The sequence below is a fragment of the Pneumocystis murina genome, assembly GCF_000349005.2.
Source record: "Pneumocystis murina B123 chromosome Unknown supercont1.14, whole genome shotgun sequence".
Lineage (NCBI taxonomy): Eukaryota > Fungi > Ascomycota > Pneumocystomycetes > Pneumocystales > Pneumocystaceae > Pneumocystis > Pneumocystis murina.
Window position 1 is genome coordinate 128,935 of NW_017802372.1, and position 21,174 is coordinate 150,108.

At 29.5% G+C, this 21,174-nt stretch overlaps 12 protein-coding genes across 12 annotated transcripts; 9 read left to right on the forward strand and 3 right to left on the reverse strand.

Annotated features, from left to right (window-relative positions):
- Positions 1-36: 36 nt before the first annotated feature.
- PNEG_02904 (hypothetical protein) lies at positions 37-2,247 on the forward strand. Its single transcript, XM_007876753.1, has 8 exons — positions 37-136; positions 254-494; positions 537-616; positions 660-1,085; positions 1,130-1,450; positions 1,502-1,657; positions 1,699-2,073; positions 2,138-2,247. The coding sequence occupies exons 1-8, from the start codon at positions 47-49 to the stop codon at positions 2,174-2,176; spliced, it is 1,728 nt and encodes a 575-aa protein (XP_007874944.1). The 5' UTR covers positions 37-46; the 3' UTR covers positions 2,177-2,247.
- Positions 2,248-2,585: 338 nt separating this feature from the next.
- PNEG_02905 (ribosomal protein S10) lies at positions 2,586-3,212 on the forward strand (the record flags this gene model as incomplete). The annotated part of the gene is made up of 1 exon (XM_007876754.2): positions 2,586-3,212. The coding sequence occupies one exon, from the start codon at positions 2,586-2,588 to the stop codon at positions 3,210-3,212; it is 627 nt and encodes a 208-aa protein (XP_007874945.1).
- Positions 3,213-4,630: 1,418 nt separating this feature from the next.
- Positions 4,631-5,510, reverse strand: PNEG_02906 (hypothetical protein; the record flags this gene model as incomplete). Its single annotated transcript, XM_007876755.1, has 2 exons — positions 4,631-5,353; positions 5,396-5,510. 2 exons carry the CDS (start codon positions 5,508-5,510, stop codon positions 4,785-4,787), a joined length of 684 nt encoding a protein of 227 aa, XP_007874946.1. The 3' UTR covers positions 4,631-4,784.
- Positions 5,511-5,597: 87 nt separating this feature from the next.
- Positions 5,598-6,053, reverse strand: PNEG_02907 (hypothetical protein; the record flags this gene model as incomplete). The annotated part of the gene is made up of 3 exons (XM_007876756.1): positions 5,598-5,637; positions 5,687-5,728; positions 5,773-6,053. 3 exons carry the CDS (start codon positions 6,051-6,053, stop codon positions 5,619-5,621), a joined length of 342 nt encoding a protein of 113 aa, XP_007874947.1. The 3' UTR covers positions 5,598-5,618.
- A 393-nt stretch (positions 6,054-6,446) lies between these two features.
- Positions 6,447-6,848, forward strand: PNEG_02908 (hypothetical protein; the record flags this gene model as incomplete). The annotated part of the gene is made up of 3 exons (XM_007876757.1): positions 6,447-6,696; positions 6,742-6,759; positions 6,803-6,848. The coding sequence occupies 3 exons, from the start codon at positions 6,447-6,449 to the stop codon at positions 6,829-6,831; spliced, it is 297 nt and encodes a 98-aa protein (XP_007874948.1). The 3' UTR covers positions 6,832-6,848.
- A 276-nt stretch (positions 6,849-7,124) lies between these two features.
- On the forward strand, positions 7,125-10,853 carry PNEG_02909 (hypothetical protein; the record flags this gene model as incomplete). The annotated part of the gene is made up of 5 exons (XM_007876758.1): positions 7,125-8,229; positions 8,274-8,383; positions 8,429-9,402; positions 9,448-9,541; positions 9,585-10,853. The coding sequence occupies 5 exons, from the start codon at positions 7,125-7,127 to the stop codon at positions 10,851-10,853; spliced, it is 3,552 nt and encodes a 1,183-aa protein (XP_007874949.1).
- Positions 10,854-10,979: 126 nt separating this feature from the next.
- On the forward strand, positions 10,980-12,364 carry PNEG_02910 (hypothetical protein; the record flags this gene model as incomplete). The annotated part of the gene is made up of 6 exons (XM_007876759.1): positions 10,980-11,030; positions 11,078-11,142; positions 11,196-11,584; positions 11,628-11,748; positions 11,798-12,098; positions 12,149-12,364. 5 exons carry the CDS (start codon positions 10,980-10,982, stop codon positions 11,955-11,957), a joined length of 786 nt encoding a protein of 261 aa, XP_007874950.1. The 3' UTR covers positions 11,958-12,098; positions 12,149-12,364.
- A 114-nt stretch (positions 12,365-12,478) lies between these two features.
- Positions 12,479-13,146, forward strand: PNEG_02911 (hypothetical protein; the record flags this gene model as incomplete). The annotated part of the gene is made up of 4 exons (XM_007876760.1): positions 12,479-12,653; positions 12,702-12,779; positions 12,832-13,058; positions 13,108-13,146. The coding sequence occupies 4 exons, from the start codon at positions 12,479-12,481 to the stop codon at positions 13,144-13,146; spliced, it is 519 nt and encodes a 172-aa protein (XP_007874951.1).
- Positions 13,147-13,655: 509 nt separating this feature from the next.
- On the forward strand, positions 13,656-15,210 carry PNEG_02912 (hypothetical protein; the record flags this gene model as incomplete). Its single annotated transcript, XM_007876761.1, has 3 exons — positions 13,656-13,835; positions 13,887-15,014; positions 15,061-15,210. The coding sequence occupies 3 exons, from the start codon at positions 13,656-13,658 to the stop codon at positions 15,208-15,210; spliced, it is 1,458 nt and encodes a 485-aa protein (XP_007874952.1).
- Positions 14,566-17,525, reverse strand: PNEG_02913 (hypothetical protein). Its single transcript, XM_007876762.1, has 4 exons — positions 16,180-17,525; positions 15,494-16,138; positions 15,240-15,450; positions 14,566-15,192 (listed from the first exon to the last, which is right to left on the reverse strand). Exons 1-3 carry the CDS (start codon positions 17,460-17,462, stop codon positions 15,339-15,341), a joined length of 2,040 nt encoding a protein of 679 aa, XP_007874953.1. The 5' UTR covers positions 17,463-17,525; the 3' UTR covers positions 14,566-15,192; positions 15,240-15,338.
- Positions 17,526-17,639: 114 nt separating this feature from the next.
- PNEG_02914 (hypothetical protein) lies at positions 17,640-20,284 on the forward strand. The gene is made up of 9 exons (XM_007876764.1): positions 17,640-17,793; positions 17,845-17,885; positions 17,942-18,029; positions 18,073-18,225; positions 18,276-18,475; positions 18,520-18,977; positions 19,021-19,180; positions 19,225-19,313; positions 19,357-20,284. The coding sequence occupies exons 1-9, from the start codon at positions 17,766-17,768 to the stop codon at positions 20,186-20,188; spliced, it is 2,049 nt and encodes a 682-aa protein (XP_007874955.1). The 5' UTR covers positions 17,640-17,765; the 3' UTR covers positions 20,189-20,284.
- Positions 20,285-20,563: 279 nt separating this feature from the next.
- Positions 20,564-21,174, forward strand: PNEG_02915 (hypothetical protein). Its single transcript, XM_007876765.1, has 3 exons — positions 20,564-20,720; positions 20,769-20,970; positions 21,015-21,174. Exons 1-3 carry the CDS (start codon positions 20,603-20,605, stop codon positions 21,136-21,138), a joined length of 444 nt encoding a protein of 147 aa, XP_007874956.1. The 5' UTR covers positions 20,564-20,602; the 3' UTR covers positions 21,139-21,174.

Genomic DNA, 21,174 nt, shown 5'->3' on the forward strand with positions numbered 1-21,174 from the left:
TTCTTTAAAATTAACCTCCCAAAAGTAATAAATCAGCTGCTGAAAAATGAACGTTATTCAGGTAATTCAGAATTATATAGAAACAATAGCAAGTCTGTCGAAGGGAATGAAAATAATGCTTCTAGATGCATCTACGGTGAGTGAATATTATATAAATGGTTTTTAGAGAAAACGAATATATATATATATATATATTGGATAATATAATATACATGTTTTATGGAAGAAATATCTGATTTTGAATCTATTCTAGACTCCTATGATGTCTATGGCAACGACTAAATCGTTTCTTTTAAGCAGAGAAATTTATTTGATTGAGAAAGTGTTAAGATGTATATATGGCAGAATATTAACAAATGATAGCCGTCTAGAGAATTCTAAGAGAGAAAATGTACGTCATTTGACATGCATTTGTGTTATTAAGCCATGTTTTGAATCGGTACAGCATTTATCAGAAGAACTTCGTTCACCAAAATATGGGCGTTATTTTGTTTGTAAGATGAAAAAAAATGAACAATATATTCTAAAAATAAAAGATTTTACGAATATTCTTAACAAAAACTATTTAGAAATACTAGCGGCTTCAGATGATCATGAAGTTGTACAATCATTACAAGTTATATTTTAAATATGAATAAATCTTAGCTAAAATATAGAAGGAAATTTTTGCAGATTATTTAGCAGTACATTCAGATCTAGCAGCTCTTTATTTACCAATTTCAACACATAATCTTTGGAATAAGAGATGGGATACTTGGGATTCAATAGCATTACAAAAGTCACGTGACGGATTGTTATCTATACTATTATCATTGAAGAAGAAACCAATAATTCGTTATGAAAGAAACAGTAATATGGCAAAGGTTCTAGGTAATGAAGTGAAGAAGATGATGGAAGAAGAAGAGCAATTGTTTAATTTTTATCGTATGGATGCAGCGCCAATTCTTTTAATATTAGATCGTTGCAACGATCCAGTGACACCATTACTGACTCAATGGACATACGAGGCAATGGTTCATGAATTAGTAGGAATTGAGCATGGACGTGTTGATATTTCGAACATGATCTATGAAAAAAAACTTAAAGTATGAATACATTACTAAAGACGATGTCATAAATATTTTTATAGGAAATTATTTTATCTCCTGAACAAGATGCATTTTTCAAGGAAAATATGTACCTAAATTTCGGAGATTTAGGAACACGAATTAAAGAGTATGTCGATCATTATCATTCAAAAACAAAATCGAATATCGAAATCCAGAATGTGTCAGATATGAAACGATTTATTGAGGAATATCCAGAATTTCGGCAATTATCTGGAAACGTTAGTAAACATGTAATATTGATGAGTGAACTTAGTACTCGAGTAAATAAAGAATCCTTGCTAGAAGTTAGTGAACTGGAACAAAGCTTAGCATGTAACGATTCCCATTCAACAGATCTAAAAGTAAGAACAAAAAATTATATAAAGACGAATTCTCACTTTTATAATTTTTAGAATTTACAAAAACTCATCCAAAGTCCAATTTCAAACAATAACAAGATTCGACTAGTACTTCTTTACGCTTTGCGCTATGAAAAAAATAAAAATAATACACTCTCATCTCTTATATTATCACTAGCACAAGCTGGTGTGACACCAAAGGAACTTTCTGTAATTTTTTTCTTTTATTTAAATATTTCTAAAAACCAAAGATTATCAATACACTTCTCGAGTATGCTGGATCAAGTAAACGACTGGACAACTTATACGAGTTAGAAAGCATTTTTTCACGAGCAAGAAGTGGGTTTAAAGGATTAAATGACGTTGAAAATGTATATACACAACATCGACCTCGTTTACAAAACATACTTACATCTCTAATTAAAGGCCGTCTCCGAGAACAAACCCATCCTTGTATCGAAGAAAGTACTACGTTAAAAGAAAAGCCTCAAGATATCATTGTCTATATGGTTGGTGGAACAACCTATACTGAAGCAAGAATTGTTCATGAAATTAATCTTTATATACCAGGTGTTCGTATTATTCTTGCAAGCGATCACATTCATAACAGCAAGTCCTTTTTACAGGTAAAATTAATATTTCTTTAATTATTATATTTTATTATCTTAAAATAAACTAACTACTTATTAGCAATTAAAACGTTTTAACACTACAAAAATAAACAAATAAGATCAAGTCGCATTGGACAAAGACCTTGTTATTTTTAGGAAATTTAAGAAATATATTAATATATCAATAACTATTTCAAAACTATTTAGTTTGAAGATCATAAAATATTCATATAAGAAAGATATATATTATCTGAAGGATAAAGAAAGATCAAAAATAAACTGAAAATGGATATTCTTATATATTTTTATTCTATAATTTGATTATATTAATATCAAATTTCGGAATCGAAAATTGGTCATTATATTTTTTAGTTGAAATAATACATAAAATAAATACAACAAACACAACATCAATCGCTCAGATCAACGAAATAATTCATTTAAATCGGTTTCTATGTTTTTATGATTTTTTATAAATATTTTTTAAAGATACAATACAAACAACAAACTAAACGGATCATATAAAAATGCATATTTTAAATAAAATACACATATCAAGTCTATTAAGTAGTTCAATATATACGTGTAATATTAGCGAGATAACAGATATCGTCAGAAAAAAGTACACGGATAAAACAACCAATTTATTAGGCATTTTACATTCTATAAGAACAATACATCTAGTAAAAAACAATGAAACACTTCAAACAAAGTCCTTTAAAGCCTCTTTGTCTATTGAGGATATATCGAAGCTTCCTCAAAATGTTCAAGCAGCATATCTTGAACCTCTTCGTCATCCAGCACGTTATGGAATCATTACATGTTCATTACAGATGCGAAGCTTTGAAGTGCCTCGCCTAGCATTCTTTGCAGACTTTTCTATGAGAGTAGCATATTATTTAGGACTCCCGGCATCTGGACCAGTGCCATTACCTAAGAGAATTGAACGCTGGACTGTTCCAAGAGGTCCTTTTATCCATACAAAGAGCAAAGAAAACTTTGAACGCATTACACATAAGCGTCTTATTACAATAAAAGATGGACATCCACGTGTGGTTGAAATATGGCTTGCATATTTAAAAAAACATGCCATGAGCGGAGTTGGTATGAAAGCAAATGTTTTTCATTGGGAACCCATGGAAAAAAAGGAATAAAAAGACAACAAAATTTCTACGAAAACTCTTTCTGAATTATTAAAGGTACTAATGATAAAGAATGCATTATTATAATAGCATTTTATCTTTAAAAATCAATTGGATGATTTAAGTTCGTCTTTTTAATAATTTGATAAAAACTGTATACTAGGAGGAAAAAAGAATCACAAGTGAACTACATTGTTTTAGAAATAAAGCGTTTTGATCATCTCTAATTTTATCAAAATAACTTACTATATTTCTTTTAAATATAGATGGTTAGGAAGACAGTAAAAAATGTATATAATTCAGGGAAACTTTGGGTCTGGCTTAAAAATAATAAGAATACATTTTTTTTTTCTCAATAAAAACAAGAAAACGTTTTTCAATATTTCGAAACAATTTATTTAACTTTTTTTATATTTTTTAGAAGATTAAACAAAAGAAAATCGGAGAAAACAGATAATTGCCACAGAACTATTGAATCCTAAAGAAGTTAAGTCAAGAATCCAGAAATATATATTAACAATTCAAAATCCGGACTTCAAAAAATCACAAGTTTATTCCTATCCTTTATATTTAAAATCATTTCTCTTTCATATATTCATTTCTTTGGCAATAGAACTCCTATTTCTCATATCAACAGTTCCATTTTTCTTACCAAGAAGAATATGTATTTCATCAATTCATACAATTAAATAGATTAAATAATTCTTTTCTATCTTTGTTCAAGATAAAAATTGGCTTATTTGTATTAATATAGGGCGCACTTAGACGATATAATTTATATAATAATGATATACAAAAACAAAAGCATATATTTACAATCCGCCATGATATAAATATTTGTATCTTAGGATATTTTATAAAGTCGAAATGGGTATTAAAAATAGCAAGTCTTAACGAAATATCAGGGCTAGATACACAGCTTTACTGCCTCGTGCTATTCCTTTATTAAAAATAACAATTTTTTTATTTCTTTAAAAGATAAAAAGAAATTGTCTTGTTAATAATATCAAATAAATTACTTATTAGTTGGGTCAAGGTGTTAAATCATCAGATTTTATCTTATAAAAAACAATTATAATACAAATTTTAAAGCTATTTTTAGTTAATCTCCACAAATCAAAAGTCAGAATTAATCTCTAGACCATATCTTTTTATAAATCAAAAATATCATTTAATAAAACAAAAATATACAAAAAACATTCGTTTCATTCTAAAAGTCTCATTCAAAATTATTCTAGTATAATAAACAATCATTTACGAAAAAATAGATGGAGAAATTATGCTTAAAAAACTTAATCTTTCGCCAAAATAATCAAATATCTTTAATTAAAAATAACACACTTTTATTATTTTTATCAAAAATATCTAATGTTATGAATAAACCTTATCTAATAATATTTTTAAATCAAATAACTCAATTTTACTTAATATCTTTGCCTATGAGTATTCGAAAAGTAGATTAATGTGATTCATAACAAATATCTTGAAAAAAACCTCCATATATATTCCTATAAAAAATTGATTTTGTAATATCTCAAGAATTTTGATAACGAAAAAAAATAAAAATATTATAACAATATCTTTTTACTCCTTTTTTCGAATCTTTTTATGTTTTTCTCGATGCCAATCCCAAATTGGCTTAAAACTATCAACAAATCCAACATCTTCATAAAGATTTGGAAAGATCCAAATACCCGGAGGTAAAAAAGTTGTAGTTATAACATAAAAAATCAAACGTAAAATAGTAATAACAATTAATAAAGAAATTAATCCTAATGCAGCCCAACTTAAATAATAAACAATTCGACGCATTTTAGATGGCCAAAGAGGGTACACAATAATTATTAAAATAAGGATAAGAGTACCTAAACCAAGAAAAAATGTACTCATAGGAACAAAATCATAAAGCCATGCATAATAAGCATCTTGCGTTATTTCTTCTTGAGATGCATATGTTTGTAAGCGATATGAACGAACACCTCTTCGATCTTTACGAGATGATAATTTATCAACCCTTTGAATTAAAGCATGATCAACTAATAAACGAATAGTTTTTACTACATCTTCCTCTGTCTTAATTGATGGTAAAGATGGTGTTTTCTTTGCTTTTTTAACATAAAATGATGTTTCAAAAAAACGGAAAATATATTTGGCTAAACAATTAAAAAAAAAATAAAAATAAAAAATATTTAAACCTTTAAAAAAATCTACTCGTTTACCATTCAAAACACCAGAACGATGCTTCAGTAAACTTTGATGACGAAGTAGACGAGCTAAAGTTAACGCTTGCTCAGATGTTTCTGGAGACATAAAAAATTAAATTCCTCGAGTGGTACTCATATAACCAAAGGACACACGCGTGTCCCAAACGTCATTTATAACCCATCCCTAAGCAAATAAAATACATATATATATCTTTTATTTAGTATGAGATATTCTGAATGAAATAAATTAACTTGTATAATATAAATAACAAAAAAACATACTTGGAAGGGTTCATAGTTTCCGCCCGATAATTATCTGCATAACTATAAAATCATTAAACCCTAAACACTAGGGTTAGGTCTCATACCTTTTAACAGCAAATTTAGTTAGGGTTGAATCAGGCTCAACATGATATGAATAACCCTGTTTCTCAGCAAATCGAATAGCACTTTTAAGACTAGGAAAACTAAGATGAATTGCTTGAAGAGGATCACCTGATGATGTCCATCCCATTATAGGATTCATCCAATGATGAGAACAACTAAGATCCCATTCAAGACGCCATATTTCAGGATGACGAGCACCTGCTTGCATAGTAGTCCTTGTAGGACGAAAAATACGAACAGATCTAACTAAATCCTTATTCATTTTAGTATATATTTATAATCTATGCGTTATCTATGCGCTATATATGCGTAATGTATGCACGTTATATAAGCGTTATATGCGAGCTATATGTATTTGAAACGTATTTAAAGATATTAACTTAGATTTTTTTATCTTTATTTGAGTATAGAATATACTTCTATGTTTTTTTTATTTTTTATATGGGGTTAATCTAACGTATTTAAGGAATTTTTATAGTAGTCTTCGAAAGAAAAAAAACTTGGCTCAAAAAAAAGTAGCAGTGTAAAGTGTATATATTGCACATATATTATGTGTATATTACGCATATAGTGCACATAGAACACATACATAACGCATATACTACGCATACACCACTCATAATTATCCCAAGAAACTGACAAACCTCTTTTTACAATGAGACTTCAACATATACCTTTTCATCGTTGGATTCCGCCTAAATTAACTCCTAATCTCAATCTTATGGACGCATCACGTGTTCGTCGTATAATTGATTTTTATGCACGACTTCCTCGAGGTCCTGCTCCTACAATATCCCCTCGAAACTGGGTTGAACAATACAAAAAAACTTATTTTAATGGCCGAGGAAAGGCTCAACCTGTTTTACATGCAATCGGAGGGCTTGTTATATTTGGATATATTTTAGGTTAGGATTTTTAATAAAAAATACATTTATTAATACATTTCATAGACTATTATTTTCATTTACGTAAGCTCAATTCATATCTTAAGGCATAACTCATTATTTTTAGGTTATCATAAACATTCAATACATGAATAAAAATATTCTTATTAAGAGAAAAAATAATAGATTTATATCTTTTAAATAATATTTGTTTTTTTCCCTCAATATTCAGCCTTTATACTTATTACTCAAGTCACGTGATCCACCAAACTGTAATACACGTGATCATCACGTGCTTTCATTTCAAGTATTAACGGAACCTCGTACAGAGTAGTTTACATTCATCTGAAAATAAGCGACAGATCGCGGTAAAACAGATAATCTTATAGTATTTTGATGAAGACTTATTTAGATATAGGTTTTAACTAATTCTTAAGTTATTACAACGAATGAGGTCAGGTACAAATGTTGCGAAAGAAGCAGCGGATGATAAAGATGATAAGACAGTAAAAGTTTCTGCTAATAGGGAGAGCAGTGCTCCAATGGGATCTTTAAAAGAAGAGGAAAGGAGAGGAGGGGAAGTGAAATTAGAAGAAACATTAGTTAAAATGTTAGCGAAATCATCAGACGAATATATAACGCATACATCTAGTATAAAAAGAAAAGAAGAATATAAAGATTATGTGATAGAGGATGAAATGTTTAATTCGTTGTTAGAGAAGAATAGATCAAATAAAGAATTAAAGAATGATTTAAAAAGTGCGTTAAAAGAAAGAATAAATAATAATATAAAAAAAACGCAAGAAACAGATAAAATAGAGACAAATCATGCATCGGATGTTGTGGAGGGATTAGAATCTTCTATACCGAAGAGAACAGAGGTTACGGAGGTGACAGACGAAGTGGAGACAGGTGCATTTAAAGAAAAAGAAATTTTTTTAAATATACATGTGGAATTAGATACAAAAGAGATAGATAATGTATCGGAGAATAGTAGAAGTTTGGAAGGGGAGAGTTGTTTAATGAGTGATTTAAATAATGAGACAATTAAAGCAAAAGAAAGCAAAACAATTATAGAAAAACCGATTTTAGCAGAAAAATCATTAGAAGGATCTACGGGGAAAACAATACCCGAAGAGGGTACATCGGGAGAGAATCAGTCATCTACGCTTTCAAATGTTTCAACAGTTCCACATATTTTTGCTTTTAAAAAGCCTAAACTTAAATCAGCATCAATTAATCGAAAATTTCTTAATAAAGCGCCTATTCCACCAACCACAAGTATTCCTAAGATTTCAGCAACACAAATGGAAAAAAGTGGAGCATTTTTTTCTCGACGTGGATCATTTTTACAAGCATCGACATCGACTACAATTCAAACAAACCCGGGAAAACCTCGTCTAGCAACAAAAATATCATCGCCAGCACCCTATAGTCTTGGTGGACATCAAGAAAGTGTATCTATAAAGTCATTAGATGGAAAATCGATAACAACAAAAACATCAGGATTTCTTAGTCATAATAGCGCACCAGTATGGGGTAGGAATAGAAAGCGTATGTTATATAATATAGGTTAAACTATATTAAGTGATTTGTAGCGCCTGTTCGTGAATATACTGATGAGGAATTATCCTCGATGCATGGAATTCATCTTGTACATAGGCTTTCAGCAACAAGTGATGATGATAAGGCAGGGAAATGGGATGAAGTAAATTTATCGCTAAGAAAGTCTTGATATACTTACATTGTTTAGATGGATGATGACGAAACAGATTGGAGCGATACGATCGAATTTGCCGATGGTACAAAATTTACATTACCTCATGAAGATCATACAGCATCATCAATGCCTGTAGAGTTGTCTATAGAATCAGAAGCTGTTAGCACATCTACTTCACATACAAAACCTACAGAGCCAACAGAATTACCTGTATGGACACCATCATTCATGCAAACGAAAACATCGGAGACAGTAGAAACAGAAACAACATCCCAGGAGACATGGGATAAACATATTTCAAAAGAAGAACGATTTGGCGAAGAACATTATGATCGGTCTTGGAACTCACAACGACCAGTTGTGCCGCAAATATATAATGTTAATACAGGAAAGTTTGATATAGTAGATGATTCGACAAAAAATGGAAGAAGAGCTGGAAGAAGGGCAAGTACAGATAGTAAGACAAGAATAGGACACAATATATCATTCCTATCTCGTCATCGAGCATCCACTCAATTAAGAAAGGAAGAAACAATGGAAACATGCGAGCAAAAACCATATAAACCCATTTCTATTATTGGCAATGAATCAAGGAAAAAATCGCTAACCTTATCAGAAGATTCGGATTCATCGTCTCGAAATTTACCTCAACATTCAGCTCCAACAACTGGATTAACGAGCACAACCAAACCAGCTTTATCTCAATCTACACAGCCTTTTGATCCTATGATTGAAAATATTGAAGCCTTTCAAAGAGCAATTATGATTGAAGCAAAAGAAAAAGCACGTCTTAGGCGTGAAGAAGAAGAGATGGAACGTAAAATGCAACAGGAACGTGCAAGAAAGAAAGCAGAAGAATTAGCAAAACTTGCACAAAAACCGAAACTTCCAGAAACAGTACCATCTAAAGAAAACGACGCATCTATAGCTGCTTCAGTTTCATCTCAACAAGAATCCTTTACTTCAGAACAAAGTGATTTAAAAACAGTTAATAAATTGCTAGAAAGGTATATTTATTCTATTTTTCCTTTTAAATTTTAATATGATATCAGAAAAAAAGATTTATCTAATTCATCTCATTCACATACAAAAACAGCTATTATACAAACACATAAAAGTATAACTAGGCCGAATAAACCTGAAATGGTATGATCATAAAATAAAATGAACAAGTCTTTAACATTTCTAGAACATACATGAATCATGTTTTTCAGAAACAAATGTAGATAATACGCCAGAAACAATGTTAAAAAAAAAGCCTTCAACTATTTCTTTAGAACAGTTATCACACAGTGAAAAAAATGGAAAATCAGCAGAAGCGAATAAACAAGCACATATAGATTCAAAGCAAAAATGCTTGAAATCATCGCACACATCTAATCAATCTAATATTAATGATAACTGGAGAAAAGAGCGTACAAATATTTCCGAAAAAAAATCAGATAAAGCATGCATCTCTCTAGATACATCAGCATTAGAGGAATCTTTGGATTCATTTAGTACGCCTTTTTGTACTTCGGAAAAGAAAAAGTCAGCTCCATTAACAGCGAACAAAAGTTCAAACAAATCTAGCCCATCTCATTCACGGACATCATCACGGTTTTTCCCTACAGCGGCCCAAACTGAAACAGTTCAATCGAACAACGATTCTAAAACGAAAAAAACTGATTCACCAACTTCTGAATATTTTGAAAAGCAAAATATACTGTCATCAAAAGAATTATCAAATACTACGGACTATTTAATTCACACAAATCGTTCCAATGCCAAATCTTATGCTTCACAAAATACACGAACATCACAGACAGCGTCAACACACTCTTTAAAACGTTCGTCTAATACAAAAGCAGCATCCGCAACATCAACAATCGCATCGACATTACCTTCAGTACCAGTGATTCATCCTGAGACAAATAGTTCGCATTCTACACGCCATTCAACACGGCCATCAACGAGATCTTTTGATGATGTAATGGAACAATTAGCCAGAGCAGGAAATTTCGCGCAAAATAATGAAAAATTTGCATCATATCTTTCTAACTCTAAAACACCAAAAGATCATGTAGAAGATGGTCTTTCAGTAACCACAATTTCACCTTTAGAATTTGAAAATTATCCAAAAAGCGCAATCAACGTTTCATTGCATTCTTTAAATCATTCTAATGAATCATTTAATATGTCATGTCTTTCCATTATTGATGAAAACGATACAAAACCTTTTGTCAACCTTCCTGCATCATCTTATGTTTATACAGAACATCAATCTGTAAAACGACCGAAATATTTTGAACCATCGCAACATACCATAGATTTTACGCTATATGATGAACAAGAAATCGACACTCTTCGATTATATTTGCCCGAAACAAGTCCAAGAAATATAAAAATAAAACCATCTAGCACTTTTTTATACAAAAAACTTCAGAAAACCAAGCAAGTATCTATCTATAACTCATAATCATAATGTATAAAATCTTTAAAGACCTTTTAATATTTTTAGTCTTTAAATAAATTCTACTTATTTCAACTTTTCATTTGTTTTATATATTTTTTATCTTATCTATTTAATCTTATCGATGACTTGATGCAGCTTGACCACTATACACCTTCATGTAACTGGAGAAGCCTCCAAAAGGTAAATATTCAAAGATTTCTTATAAAAATAAATATTATTTTCAATAGTCTTTAGGAGATTCTAAGAAAATCCAAAAAAAAACAAAGAAAACCCCATCAATTAAACCAAATAAGTATATTTTATCTAAAAAATGATATTTATTAGGAAAAACTAATAAAAATAAAGAAATAAGGCATTGAAAAATAATGTAAAGATAAAGGAATCTTCAGAAGCTTTTTTTTCTTTTTTAAAGCCGGGTTTTTGCAGACAAAAAAGTCTATCAGATGAACATATAATTCAGTCAGAAAAAGAAACAAATAATACACAAAAAACACGGTTTATGAATGAAGTAATATTTATATATACTTATAAGAGTAGTATTGGACGTTATATTGCATTAGATTGTGAAATGGTTCAAGTAGGACCTTGTGATAGAAAAGATAGAGTTTTAGCAAGAATTAGTATCGTCAATTACCATGGAAATATAATTTTAGACACATTCGTTAAACCTAAAGAACGGGTGGTAGATTACAAAACATGGATTAGTGGTGTTACTCATTCTGATTTAGAAAAGGGTAAAAAAAACAATATTAAGAGTGTTTTTGACATAAAAAACAGCACCTAGTTTCGAAGAAGTTCAAAGAAAAGTTTCAGACTTGTTAAAAAATAGAATACTAATTGGTCATGCAATAAAAAATGATCTTGATGTACTTTTTTTATCACATCCAAGAAAAGACATGTAAAAAAACCGATTTTCATTAAATATTAATTATAACAATGTATTACAGAAGAGACACAAGTAGATTCAAGCCATTTAAAGCATATTCCAAAGGAAGAACTCCATCATTAAAAAGATTAGCTAAAGAAATTTTAAATATATCTATTCAAGATAAAACACATTCTTCGGTTGCCAATATTCATCATTTTTTTCTCACAACTAATTCATAATTATTCTATAGGTAGAAGATGCAAGAGTAACAATGCTTCTTTATAGACGTTATAAGTCTGAAATGGATCGTGTATCATTTGCTATTCATTAAATCTAAAGAAAAAGGATTATTAATTTTTCTAATCATTCAAACAACTAAAGTACATTTTAATTCTTTATTTCAATATCTTAATATTAAATAACTCTATAGTTAATTTTAATAATATGAAATAGATGGAAAATTATCAGAAAAACATGATTTTTTAATTTTTCAAAGATCATTTACTCAAAAACACATCAAAACATGAATTATCATATCTAATAACAAAAATACTATATTTTTTTCCAAAAAATAAGAAGATAATTTAGATACAAAATTTCAAAAAATAATTTATATAAAACAGAATTATGCAACATGATTAGAAAGGTCTAAAAAAAGCAATGAAATGGATTTCAAATGCTGCTTTTCTTTTTTTTTTTTAATGTATATCAGATTATTTCAACTTACAAAGCTTTTATACTTTTCGACATCTTTAAAAATATGAATCAAGAAATTGTAAGAATTATTTTAGATAAAAATACATCAAAATCATCACATCAAAGTACCCCATCTTATCAGACTTCTTTTGATTGTAAGGTACATCTTTTACCTTGTCAAATTCAGTGGGATGGACCTGCAAATGTTTCAAAATATTTTCATGTAAGATCTACGCCAGGTTTTCAACAAATTTCTTTTAATAATAACATATTTTATAATTAAGTAGATAATTCTACTTATTATGCAACTTTTCGTGGCCGTGGTTTAGAAGGAAATTCATTTATTCTTCCATCAACATATGAAGGTATATTTTTAAGTACAATAGTCGAAATATACAGGAATATTTAGCATTCTAGGCGCTATATATAATACGGATAGTCCTATTTCTCAGATGTTTGAACAGTTAAATGATAACTGTTCTACAAATAATATTGATTTGAATGAAACAATAGTGCCAACAAAAAAATGGCACCAAATAGGCACTTTTTCCGCCTTTAATATATGGAAACAAATTCCTCATTATGATACAGAGTTTGGGACTTCTATTAGGACATTGAAGGAATGGATCAATTTAGCTGATATTGTAAATTTACATTTTTCACTATTAAAACAATTTTGATGCTTTTTTCTAGATTCATTCAGTAACAGAGATAGAAGATGACACGGGATAAATAATATTATCTCTATAAAAACACACATTTTTTTTAAACAAAAATAACAAACAATAAGTTCTTTTTCATAAAACGACCTACAGATAAGGCACAAAAAATACACAAAAACATCTGGAAAAAAAAAGAAAAGACATATTAAAAGCTCAAAACAATCAGATATTCTATCTATACTATTCATTTTTATCTCACGTTATCGGTTATCTTCTTTTTCATTGTATCAACAAATTACACAATATATTTTATTTTAAGCACATCATATATTCTTTGCACAGTGTTTTACTTGGCTAGTGAACACAATATTAGACCTTTTTATACATTATATATATATTTATATATTTTGATCTCGGCTGGAAAAAAACGTCAATTTTTTTAAAAAAAGAAATTAGAAGAATATAATCATTAAATAAACGAAAAAAACATTATAGATTTAATTACGGAGATTGGAATATATAGTTTTCCTTTTTTTTTGAAAAAAAAAGGCCAAAAAACTACCAGAAACACGACAAAACATGTCATCAGAAGTATCAGCAAATATTTCGCAGATAGAGGACCTAAAGTCCCAGAAACTTAGTATGGGGTGTAAGATATTTGTTAGGAAAGATAAATCCTTTCAAAAAGCGGAGATTTTATCGCTTCAAACACGAAAAAACCAACCATATTTTTATGTTCATTATCAAGGCTTTAATAAGGTATTTAAGGCGTTTAAAAGAGATCTTTCAGATTATAATGGCATATGATAGCGCCTAGATGAATGGGTTTCTCTTTCAAGAATAGATTTTTCAAAAGAAATCGAGTTTCCTAAGGTAGACAAAGCCAAGAAGATATCTAAGTCAAATATACAAAAAACAGACGATACAGAAACAAAAATAGAAGATAGAACAAGTAAGAGACATCGTATATGCAGAGAGGAAGTTTCGTTGGATGCTTCAACGACAGGATTAAAAGAAATTAAGGAAAAAGACAAAACATCTACATTAAAGCCTAAAAATGACAACCAAGAAGGTTGCTATGCACAGGAAGAAAAAGAAGATATTATGTTAGATATAGTTGAGGGTGATCAAATGAATTGTATAAATAAGGGGCAGGAAAAATGTTCAAAGACAAATGAAATTGAAAAATTACGAACATCAGGATCTATGGCACAAAATATCCATGAAATTTCACGTGTTAAGAATCTTACAATGATACAAATTGGTAGACACGAAATAGAACCATGGTATTTTAGTCCATATCCTATTGAATTGACTGAACTCGATCTAATTTATATATGTGAATTTTGTTTTTCATATTTTGGATCCAAAAAACAATACGAAAGACATAGGATGAAGTGTACATTACAACATCCCCCGGGAAATGAGATATATCGCGATGAACACATTTCTTTCTTTGAAATTGATGGACGAAAACAACATACATGGTGTAGAAATTTATGTTTATTATCAAAATGCTTTTTAGATCATAAAACACTTTATTATGATGTAGACCCTTTTCTATTTTATTGCATGACAACACGTGATGAATATGGCTGTCATTTAATTGGTTATTTTTCAAAAGAAAAAGATTCTTCTGAAAATTATAATGTTGCTTGTATTTTAACTCTACCACAATATCAACGACTAGGCTATGGAAGATTACTTATAGAATTTTCATATGAACTTTCAAAAAAAGAAGGAAAGTTAGGATCACCTGAAAAACCTTTATCAGATCTTGGTTTACTTAGTTACAGAGCATTTTGGGCAGATGTTGTTATTGAACTTCTAATGAATACAAGGGTTGAAGTAACAATCGATGAAATTGCCAATAAGACATCTATGACATCGCAAGATGTTTTACATACAATCCAAAACCTTAGTCTTCTTAAATATTATGTATAAATATAATTCTTTCATATTTTCTCATTAATTTATTTCTTAGAAAGGACAGCACATTATATGCATATCTGAAGCAATTGAACAACAATATGAAAAATATAAAACAAAACAAAGAAGAAAAATAGATCCAAACGGTCTTGCTCACTGGAAACCCCCTGTTTTTAATTCTACACAACTGAGATTTGGTTATTAAATAAAAATTTGTTAATGAAAAAATATTACTATTTTCTATTTAGATTTAACGTGTATATATAATAAAATCATTACTATAAATCGGTTTATTTTTTCGTTATATTGGCTAGTTCCAAAAAAAATGCATTTTCATACATGAACATAACTTATTTTACTTAAATTTTTATTGATAAGATTCTCACATGTCTTTTTTACTTCCTGGCATTCTGGTCCTGATAGTAAAATAGCAGGAAATCGATTCCTTTAAACATTAATCATCACTATTAAACAATATTTATCCTTACGATAACCATAAAAAAATCAAAAGCATTTTATGTAGTACTTCTAAACGCTCTAGCTGCTTCAAATCCAAATCAACTTTACAATCCAAACATTCCAGATCAACTTCTGGTATTTCAAGAATTGTTCTCGGTTTTCCCAAACTAATTATTGTAGCAAATGCCAGAAATGCTGAAATCACTTCTGAATCCTTAAGATTGATTGGAGCAGCTGATAAAATTAACCTTTCGGATATTGTTAAATCGCTAATTGACTCCAGTAATTCAAGTATTGTTTCTTGTTGTGTTGTATCCAATATTGAATAAAGACCAGTCGTCTTTGACAACTTTTGAAACCTCCTAATTATTAAAGCTAAAGATGTTCCTGGTCGAAAAAAAGAAGCAAATAATTCCTGAATATGTAAAGGAGGAAAAAGTATCGCTTTTTTAAGAGTTTGAAGAGGTTGTGAAAGCGCAGTATGCAACGGTCGTATATCCTTTTGTTCCAAAGATGTAACATAGCCTGACATTGATGCCTCTAACATATTAGCTGAAATAGATTTATATCGCCCAGCACGTCCCGCAATCTGTTTTATTTGTGAAACAGAAACCGGTAAAAATTTTGTGCCATTCCATTTTTCCAATGTTTGAAAGACAATTCTACGAATATTCCTAAAATAATTAAATAAACAGAAGCATGTCTTAATAATTACAAGTTTAAGCCCATTCCAATTGCATCCGATGCGACTAAAACTCGATACTCATTATCTGGATCATTAAAAAGACGTGCCTGTTCATTTCTTGTCTCAGGAGGAAGTCCACCATACGCAACCGCACAACGCTGACCCGTTGCCTTTTCTATTTTTTTCTTAAGTAGAAATATATTTTTTCTAGAAAACGTAACAATGCAATCACCCGGCTCAATTTTTTTCAAATCACCATAAAGACTATGGTTTAAAGGTTCAAGAGGAGATAACCGTTCATAACGATATATTTTAAGTTCCTCTCCCACACTTTCTGCAATTCTTGAAATAAGCTCACTTGAACTTTCTTCTCCACAAAGATGTATCTCAGACGCCTGAGCTCCAAGAAGAACTTGTGTCCATGCCCATCCACGCTGAGAATCTGCAATCATTTGCACTTCATCTACAACTATCACATCCATTAATTTATTAAGATCCACCATTTCAACTGTTGAAACATGAACTGCAGCATTTCGATCCATAATAATTCGCTCTTCGCCTGTAATTAAATTACAGACAATACCCTTGCTTAGCATCTTATCATACACTTCTCTAGCAAGAAGCCTTAAAGGCCCTGCAAACCATCCTGATCGTGCTTTTTCCAATTTTTTCAACGCCTGATATGTCTTTCCACTATTCGTAGGTCCAATATGTAAATACCACTTTCGTTCTAACGCTCTAGCCCCTGGAAACCATTCTGATGGATATCTCATGTCTGATAATAACTTTTGACGACTAATTTCCCCAACACTTAAATTTCTGACCATTAAAAACATCAAAAAACTTTTTTTTAACATTCTATCAATTCCTAATACACCTTCTGAAACATATGACAACCACAAATCATAAATTATCGGAGAACTATCAACACCAATCGCCTTTTTTGTATTTTTTAACTGTTTTAACAAATTTTCCGAGAAAATCTTTGGTAATTTATGTATTTCTCCCCGAAACTCTGATTTTCCATCAATTAACTTCTCAAAAAGACGTATATGCACAAAATATTCAATTCTTTTTCTTAATAACTTAGAAAAATTCCAATATCTCTTAGTTTTTATAGGTTTTAAAGCATTTTTTCTTCTATTATTTGAAAATCTCAATATTTTCCCTATATATGCCCCCGAATTAAAAGAAAAAAACCTCCAAACTCCATAAATATCCCTTTTCTTCAAAAAAACATGCATAAAACCTCTCTGAAGCCCTAAAAAATCGCAAAAAAAAGGACAAACTTTATATAAACACAAAGAAACCATTAATGAGCATTAATTCTTCGTTTAAAACATCTTTCTAGCCATATTTACCAATAAAATACTCATTAAACCCTTCCTTCCTAGATATATTAGCTCTGAACAAAAAATCGGGGGGATCTTGCCTTTTATATCTTTTTTGTAGGTCCAAGATCTAATCTTGCGATAAACGGTTTTAACTACAAAATTTATAAAATAAAAGATTGTCTGAATATCTCAAAAAAATCAGATATTTAACAGAATAAAGAATATATTTAAGATATTTCAGTATATTTAGATATATTTGTTAAAAAAAAGATTTTTAAATACATGTCATTGATTGATATTGTTCGAGAACGTGAGTTTAAGTTTTTTTCAAAAAAAAGATAAAATAACGTTTTTTTTCTAGATTTTATAGTATCACTGAGGAGTATACAGCCAAAGATAAAGGTATATCTCTTTTTTTCTGGAAAAAAAGACTATTTTTAAGACTAAAATACATATAGTGGAAAATTGTAATTGTAGACAATGAAAGCTCAGAAATTATTAATAATGTTATGAATCTGAATGATTTCCTTGAAGAAAATGTCACATGTAAGGGTAGAGATGTTTTTTTTTTGCTATTAATATGGATAAGCGGTTGAATTTATTGAACAAAAACGACAAGCCAATGCTACACTTGAAGCAATATACTTTGTTTCGCCAAAGTATGATACAATTAAACACATTTTGAACGATACTTCTAAAGAGGAAAAAATGTATAGTGCAATACATTTATTTTTTATATCTGGTTTGGATTTTTAAGCTCTAAATAACAAATAATTTATAATTAATTAAAAGGGTTAAGTGGTAAACTAGCAAAGAAATTAACAGAATCATCAAAAACAACACCTATTAAGACGACCAATGAAATGTATCTTGATTTTTATCCTTTTGAATCAAAAGTAGTTACATTTCGTAATTCATTTTCATTTCTTACACTTTATAATCCTTTTTGTACAGAGCTTATTAATATGGAAACACATAATCTTGCAAAGAAGGTAAATATTTTGTAATTTTTGTATTTTGAGATATTTATATAAAGCTTGCATCTGTATGTATAACTCTTGGAGAACTTCCTACTATTCGATATTACTCACAACCTTCAACCAATTCATCCAATCCTCATTTTTGCACAAAGATTGCAGAATTACTTCAAGAACAACTTGATAACTATAAAAAGTCAAATAATAATTTCCCACGAGAATCTTCTCGACCAAAAAGTGTTCTTTTTATAATTGATAGAACTTTTGATATTTGTGCCCCGATTGTTCATGAATTTACATACCAGGCAATGGCTAATGATCTTCTTCCTATAAAGAATGGAAAACAATACAAATATCAAATCAATAACTCCGAAAAAGCAGAAACTAAAGAAGCTGTTCTTACAGAAACGGATTCTATTTGGGCAGAAATACGGCATCAGCATATACGTGATGCCATAGATAAATTAATGGGAGATTTTAATAAATTTTATGCAGAAAATTCTGATTTCAACGATAAGTAATATAATTTACATGGTTTAATTAGGACTTATAATTAATAGCAAAAAAAATACAAGTCTAAGTGATATGAAGAACATGTTATATAGTCTTCCTCATTTCCAGGAAATGAGGGATAAATATTCATTACACATATCTATAGTATATGAATGTATGAAAATATTTGAGGAGCATAAACTTTTTTCTGTTGGTGTTATTGAACAGGTTTTTTTTTTTTTGATATGCAGAAATATATTAATTTGTATCAGAATTGCGCAACTGGCTTAACATCAGAGGGTAAAGTGCCTAAGACTGTATTGGAAGAAATGATTCCTCTTTTAGATGATTCATCTCTTTCGTAAGTAGAACTATCTTTTTCAATTATACTTAGTTTCCTCTAGAAAAACAGACAAAATTCGGCTTATAATGTTATATATAATATACAAAAATGGCATTTTCGAGGGAGATTTAGATAAGCTTTCAAAACATTCAAATTTATCACCAAAAGATGTTTCAGTTTTAAAAAATTTAGAATGTTTAGGCGTTCGTGTAATAAAACCTTTAAATGATACAAAGCCTCGAAGAAAACCTATACTAGAAACAAAAAATAATGACGAAAATTCATACGAGCTTTCTCGATTTACTCCATTATGTAAAACACTTATAGAAAAATATATTAATGGAAATTTAAGCTATGCATTATTTCCAAGTACAAAAGATGTTTGCGAAAAAACTCAAAATATATCTTTAATACACGGTTCATTACGTACAGGAAAACCAACATGGGCTAAAAAAAATGATCTTGTTAGTGAGTCAGCTCAAAGAATACTTATTTTTATTGTAGGAGGTGCAACATATAGTGAAAGTCGCATTTGTTATGAATTATCTAAAACTCATGATCGAGATATAATCCTCATAACTACTAATATGATAACGACAAAAAAATGGCTTCAAAACTTATCAATGTTAAAATTACCAAGAGAATCATTAGGTCTTCCTATTGATCAGCTTCCATCAAGAATACCCTCATTACGAATACATTCTAGATCTTCTTTCAGATCTAAAAGAATACCCAAGGATTCTAACCATTCAAATCATAATCGCGTTGAAAATTCCAATAATACGTCATTTAAAAAAACCTTAGATAACAGTACTCATGAGAACACAAAAAATTCTCCTGCAAAAGGGAAGAAAGATAGAAAAAGATATTTGGGCCTTTTTAACAAGAATTAAAACCGTTTCTTCATATATTTTTACATACAAACTGGCCACTAATTCATTTTCCTATAATTTTTTTCAAAAAGTGCAGACACATTTAATAACCCTCTATATGGTACATCATTCTTTATATTTTATTACATTCTGATATTTTAATAAGTTCATTAGTTATTTATAATAATTTACATAAGGTCTATAAAATATTTACTAAAAAAAATAATACTAGATTTTCAAGCGGTAAATATTGGACATCAAGACAGGTAATTCTAACTATTACATTAGATACTTTTTATATATCATGATTTTTACTTTTCAGATTCAAAAAAACCCTAAATATATATATATAATCGACGTATAAAAAATAACTCGAAAATATCATCTAAAGGTCATTAAAACATCATTTTCATGAAAAAGTAGATCTACTTATCTATGAAGCCGCCTTTTAAATTAGGGAAAAAACCAGTTTATTTGCCAAATATTGTTTTTACTTTATTGCGGAGTCCTTATCTTTTACCAACTCAAGCAGCTTTTAAAGTCCCAATAACGGGTTATTTCTATAACCATTTTACTAATAAAGTATTAAATATTGTTTTAGTTAACAAGTTTGATGTTAAGGATTATCTTTTTCATATATATCGGATTGAGGTTACTCGTGTAAGATCAATGATATGTTATCGCAAGAGAATTCGTAGAAAAGATTATACAAAGATGCTTGAGAGGACACCGTCGTTCAAGAAAGTTATCGTTGACATGAAAGAGCCATTTATATATCCTAAAGAACCGGAAAATTTGGATCCGTAGACAATATTTTTTAATTTTTCTTAAATCTTATTTTTAACAGGTGGAATAAAAGATATACGGATGGACTTCAATTATGGACACAATCAAAGATATTTAGGAGGCGACGTCGTGAGCCAAAGATCTGGAAAGAACTTAGAAAAGTTAAAAATGCAATAGCAAGATAATTTATTTGCTTTATGAATTATAAAAAAAATACAAGA

Coding starts and splice junctions, on each gene's coding strand:
- PNEG_02904 (XM_007876753.1), top strand. CDS start 47: ATGAACGTTATTCAGGTAATTCAGAATTATATAGAAACAATAGCAAGT. Junction 1,451..1,501: donor CCCATTCAACAGATCTAAAA/GTAAGAACAAAA, acceptor TATAATTTTTAG/AATTTACAAAAACTCATCCA. Junction 2,074..2,137: donor ACAGCAAGTCCTTTTTACAG/GTAAAATTAATA, acceptor ACTACTTATTAG/CAATTAAAACGTTTTAACAC.
- PNEG_02913 (XM_007876762.1), bottom strand. CDS start 17,462: ATGGTTTCTTTGTGTTTATATAAAGTTTGTCCTTTTTTTTGCGATTTT. Junction 16,139..16,179: donor ATTGGAATGGGCTTAAACTT/GTAATTATTAAG, acceptor TAATTATTTTAG/GAATATTCGTAGAATTGTCT. Junction 15,451..15,493: donor TTGATTTTTTTATGGTTATC/GTAAGGATAAAT, acceptor TAATGTTTAAAG/GAATCGATTTCCTGCTATTT.
- PNEG_02915 (XM_007876765.1), top strand. CDS start 20,603: ATGAAGCCGCCTTTTAAATTAGGGAAAAAACCAGTTTATTTGCCAAAT. Junction 20,721..20,768: donor TTTTAAAGTCCCAATAACGG/GTTATTTCTATA, acceptor ATATTGTTTTAG/TTAACAAGTTTGATGTTAAG. Junction 20,971..21,014: donor GAACCGGAAAATTTGGATCC/GTAGACAATATT, acceptor TATTTTTAACAG/GTGGAATAAAAGATATACGG.
- PNEG_02914 (XM_007876764.1), top strand. CDS start 17,766: ATGTCATTGATTGATATTGTTCGAGAAC. Junction 17,794..17,844: donor GATTGATATTGTTCGAGAAC/GTGAGTTTAAGT, acceptor TTTTTTTTCTAG/ATTTTATAGTATCACTGAGG. Junction 18,226..18,275: donor ACATTTATTTTTTATATCTG/GTTTGGATTTTT, acceptor ATTAATTAAAAG/GGTTAAGTGGTAAACTAGCA.